At 56.1% G+C, this 4,614-nt stretch overlaps 2 protein-coding genes across 2 annotated transcripts in view; one reads left to right on the forward strand and one right to left on the reverse strand.

The window, feature by feature from the left end:
- Window positions 1-884, forward strand: part of LOC113210436 (ras-related and estrogen-regulated growth inhibitor) — a 4,403-nt gene extending 3,519 nt beyond the window's left edge. Inside the window, exons 4-5 of the mRNA XM_052276078.1 lie at window positions 49-241; window positions 337-884. Coding sequence (XP_052132038.1) covers window positions 49-241; window positions 337-560 — 417 coding nt within the window. The 3' untranslated portion in view covers window positions 561-884. The remainder of the gene's footprint in view (window positions 1-48; window positions 242-336) is intronic.
- On the reverse strand, window positions 873-4,608 carry LOC113210434 (solute carrier family 22 member 21-like). Its single transcript, XM_026428427.2, has 8 exons — window positions 4,393-4,608; window positions 3,545-3,743; window positions 3,168-3,426; window positions 2,773-2,941; window positions 2,455-2,623; window positions 2,055-2,155; window positions 1,745-1,968; window positions 873-1,351 (listed from the first exon to the last, which is right to left on the reverse strand). Exons 1-8 carry the CDS (start codon window positions 4,536-4,538, stop codon window positions 945-947), a joined length of 1,674 nt encoding a protein of 557 aa, XP_026284212.1. The 5' UTR covers window positions 4,539-4,608; the 3' UTR covers window positions 873-944.
- Window positions 4,609-4,614: the final 6 nt, after the last annotated feature.

Here is a 4,614-nt window from a genome sequence, read left to right on the forward strand (position 1 = left end):
GGGGGGGGCAGAGGGCTGAACGTTAAACACGGGTCGTTCTCGTTGCAGTCCGAGGACGACACCCCAGCGTGCGAGTCGCTGCACTGGGCCGACGGCTTCCTGCTCGTGTACTCCATCACGGACCGGCGCTCCTTCAACTACGTGCGCCGCGTCAAGCAGCTGCTGCCGGGAGACACGCCGCTCGCCCTGGTCGGCAACAAGGGCGACATGGTGCACCTCCGGCAGGTCAGCACCGAGGAGGGTGAGTCTAACCACGGACACGGTCATTTCTCCAATCGTCTTTTCCTTTTTCTTGACCGTCCACGGGGACGACGACGACGACGGCGACTTGCGCAGGTGAGATCCTGGCCAAGGACTACGACTGCTGGTTCTCCGAGCTGACCGCGGCCGAGCAGGTGTCCCAGGTGGCCGAGGCGTTCCACGAGCTGTGCCGGGAGGTGCTGAACGCGCGCCGCATGAAGAACAAGCAGTCCCTGCTGGACCGCATGCTCGGCACCAAGTCGCCCAACATCCGCTCCTACGCGCGCGGCAAGAGCGACTCGGCGCTCCCGCGCGAGTAGCGCAGCGCTGCTGCCTGGGGAAGTCCGTACGCCGAGACCTCCACGACAGTGCACCTTATGACGTCCACGGAGTGGATTATCCAGTTCGGCGACCCCCGCGCACACTGCCGACGCCCGCTGATGGGCACGCGGGCCTGACTGCTGCTGCACTGAACTATTATTTGTGAAAAACTTCAGTGGGCCGTGTACATAAATTTACTGAATGCTTTTGATACCAATTAAGTTACGTACGTGTTCTGTTGTTCTCATATCTTTTTACGTGTAAGCAGGGGTGAGTTTGTGTGTGTATGTGTGGAAAATAAACGTGTGATATGCAAACGTAAATCCTCTATGAGATTTGAAGTGAAGTAAAAGAAAACAATTTCGTTTTTAAAAAAAATAGTATCAAGTGTTTGACGTATTTGAAGCACCGCGCGATGCGGTATTGTGAGGCAGCTCGATGTCCTCCAGGGGACCCCTCTTCTTCATCGTCTTGCCGATGGCCTCCGCCTCCTCGACCGTGTCCGGCAGCGCCACGTTGGCCGTCTCGGGGACGGTGAGCGCAAGCAGCCCTGTGAGGAAGCACACGGCGCCGAACACGAGCAGCGGCAGGGACTCCATGTAGGCGCGCAGCAGGGGCATCTGCGGCCCGAGGGCCGAGCCGAGGCGGCCGCAGGTGGCGCTCAGGGCGTACATCGTGTGGCGCAGGCGGGTGGGGAACAGCTCCGCGGCCAGCACGTAGGTGGCGGTGTAGGCCACGGTCACGAACAGCTTGGCGAGCAAGACAGCCGCGGTACGGGCCCAGGCCGCTTCTGTAACCAAGGCGATTCATTGGACGTAAGAACGACGTCGACGTCGATAGATTTGTTTTCAATGGAAGAACGGCGACGGACCAAAGGCAATGGGTTCTTCACTCAAAAAAAAATCAGGGGGAAAAACAAATGAAGGAAAAAAGTAATTAAAGCAATCGACATAGAATTCAAAAAAGTAAAAAATCAGAAAAAAACAGAAAAATCAAGAGAAATGAAAAATCTGTGTACCGTGTGTAACTGTGAATACGTTGCAGTGTTGCGGGATTGCATACTCAATATGGCTGCAGAGGGCCATGGCCCCTTACCGGGTGTAAAGAATAGGCAGACCCGCAACACTGCTGCGTATTCATAGTTACACCCGGTACGCTTCAATTTACAGTGACGGACGCCTACCGTGGGGGGCCGCTGGGAGGAAGTGGTAGGACACGCAGCATGCCGCGGCGGGCACGATGGAGTACATGAGGGTGGCCCGCCGGCCCGCCATCGCCATGGTCTTCCACGCGATGAGCGCGGCCGGCACCTCCACCAGCTCCACCAGCATGAAGTTGACGTACTGGTTGCCCGCCAGCGAGACGGAGTACACGGCCAGCCCGTCGTACACGAACATGATGGCGACCCTGCGGGGGCGGCGCAGAGAAATTGTTAGAGAATGGGACGTCTATCGTCGTGCCCGCCCGTAGACCGGACCTGCAGGGAAGCCTACCAGCAGAGGCAGCTGACGACGAGCCGCAGCACGAGGATGCGCGAGCGACAGAACTCCTTGACGTCCGCCGAAAAGCTGGACTGGGGGGAGGTATTCGCGGCCTAAACAAGAAAAGGTTTGTAAAAACAATCTTGAAATTTATACTCAAATGTGTCGCAGCCTTGCTCAGACAATATCGACAGAGGAATGTTCTGCACGCCCAACCTCTATATTGTAATCCTTACGAAATTTTGGATAGTGCGATGTAAAATGCATGCATCCCACAACATTATTCTTTTTTTAAAATTACATGATGTTGATACATTTTTTGTGTTAACGTATTAAGAAAGTCAGATGTCCAGGAACCCAAACGATTCCTAATTGGAGCGTCTCAATCTTAAAGTCAAGCCAAGCGTCAGACCTTCGGGTCTTTGCCGGAGTCGTCCACCGCCGCGGCCGCGGCCGCCGCCACCCGTGGAGGCGGAGTGAAGTCAGGGATGCCGTTCATTTTTGCAGCCTTGTTGATGATCTTGAAGGCCTCGGCTGAGCGCCCTTTTGACGCCAGCCAGCGAACCGACTCGGGAGCGAACCTAGAATAAAACACGTGGCAGATAAGATTACCGCCGAATGTCACACATCCCGAATTACACATTATGAGCCACTCGGTAAACTGTTGTGTGGTGGAAGCCGCCGGGCCCTTTGGCCGGGGCGGGCGTCACCAAGGACACCTGTCGCTCACCACAGGGCGGCCAGGCACAGCAGCGCGGAGCCGTAGATGGCCCTCAGCATCAGCCTCCAGTGCGGCAGCAGCCAGGCGACCACGCCCAGGAAGGCGAGCGAGAAGGCGAAGATGACGTGGGTGACGGCGGACCAGGCGCCGCGGGCCGGGGTGGGCATCAGCTCCATCCCTGCTCACAGACACGGCCGAGGGGTACTTTACTTCAAAGAAGTCAGTGTACACGCTGCTTCAAAACAATTTTTAAAAATCAAGGACAAATCACTGCAAAAATCAGAAAAAAACAGAGACAATCAGAAAAAAATGGAAAAATTAAAGAAAAACAGAAACATTTGTGGACGCTTGAATTTATTGTGAAGTACCCGGGACGGCCGACGGCCTATGCTGTGCCTACGTACCCATGATGAAGGCGGCGCCACCGATGCCGTCGTAAAACAGGGGGTCGAGGAACTCGAGGCTCACGAAGGTGGCGTAGTTGGGCGCGAAGGAGCGGCCGATGCCCAGGCAGCAGGACACGCCCAGCCCGACGAGGAGCGCGATCCGGCGCCCCAGCACGTCCGACACGTAGCCGAACAGCGGCAGCCCCAGCGCGCGGCCCAGGCTGTTGGCCGTGCCGACCATGGCGATCAGCCAGTCGTTGGAGCACGTCAGGTCCCACTGCAACATGGTCACACCACACATTTTCGTCGGGCACGTCGCGCGCAGACTCTGCCGCCCCGTCACAACTTTGGGAGCTAAAAACTCACAAAGGGGTGCCACACACAACCAGTCCCACCTCCGTCATGATCGACAGGTCCTTGTCCGGATACACCCACTGGTCGCAGCGCACGGTGACGTTGGCGCGCTCGCGGCCCCCGCACTGCACGTCCAGCATGAAGGGGCTGCAGGTGTCGGCCGGGAGAACAGTGCCATCCAGCCAGGAGGGGCGCATGTCCGTCAGGGAGGCGTTCGTCTCGCAGTCCGGCACCAGGCACCTGCACCACCAGAAGAAACCCCCCGAGCCACCGTCAGTCGACCCGATCAGTCCTGCTGATCGCCTATGTCATATAATGTTTCAATCGGTCCTCCCCCGTTTCTTAATTGCAAACAATCTTCTCAACGGAAACAGAAAAGGACCCATTACTGACAAAGACCGGAATAACGGTGTAGCAAACACTGGAAAAGTCCGTTCTTTGGGTGAAAATTTCGTCCGTTTTGCTCTATCTGAAGCCGTGTAGGCGCTACCGCCACGTTTAGGAGGGGAAATGTACCGGGTGTTGCATAAAAGACACAGGTGCGGGCGGGTTTGCCTACCCGCTCTACCCGGGCCAAGGGCCAAGGCCAAGGCCCGAAGGACCGCAATTTGACGAGTTAGCATTCTTGAAAATTAAAAAAAATTGTTGAAATAGCAGCTTTTGGAACGAATGCCCAAAATAACCCCTAAATATGAATTTGAGCAAAAAATTTTGATGTGTCCTTCGATGACACATTTAGACCAACAATTTCCTAAAGTAGAATGAAAATCGGGAATTTACACTTGGTGGGCTTCCCTTGTCAGTGCTTGATAAAACCAAGAAATTAGTCTCGAATGCAAATTTTAGTCTCAATCTACTCGGTAAAGAAAAACAAAAACCACCGCTTGACCTGTGCTCGGAGCGCATCGTTGTGAAGACGAAGCTGAGGTTGAAGAGGGCCTGGTACACGTAGGCGGTGGAGAGCAGGGCGCACAGGACCACGTGGAAGCGGCCGAGGCGGGCCGTGATGGCTTGGAGTCCGCTTTCCACGTCCATCTCGGCGGCGTAGCCCGAGCCCTAGGCGGCGCCCCAGCTGCCGCGCTGCCGCACTCGACCCCGAGGATGAAACTGT

Source organism: Frankliniella occidentalis, unplaced genomic scaffold (genome assembly GCF_000697945.3).
Source record: "Frankliniella occidentalis isolate FOCC.00 unplaced genomic scaffold, Focc_3.1 Scaffold1571, whole genome shotgun sequence".
NCBI lineage: Eukaryota > Metazoa > Arthropoda > Insecta > Thysanoptera > Thripidae > Frankliniella > Frankliniella occidentalis.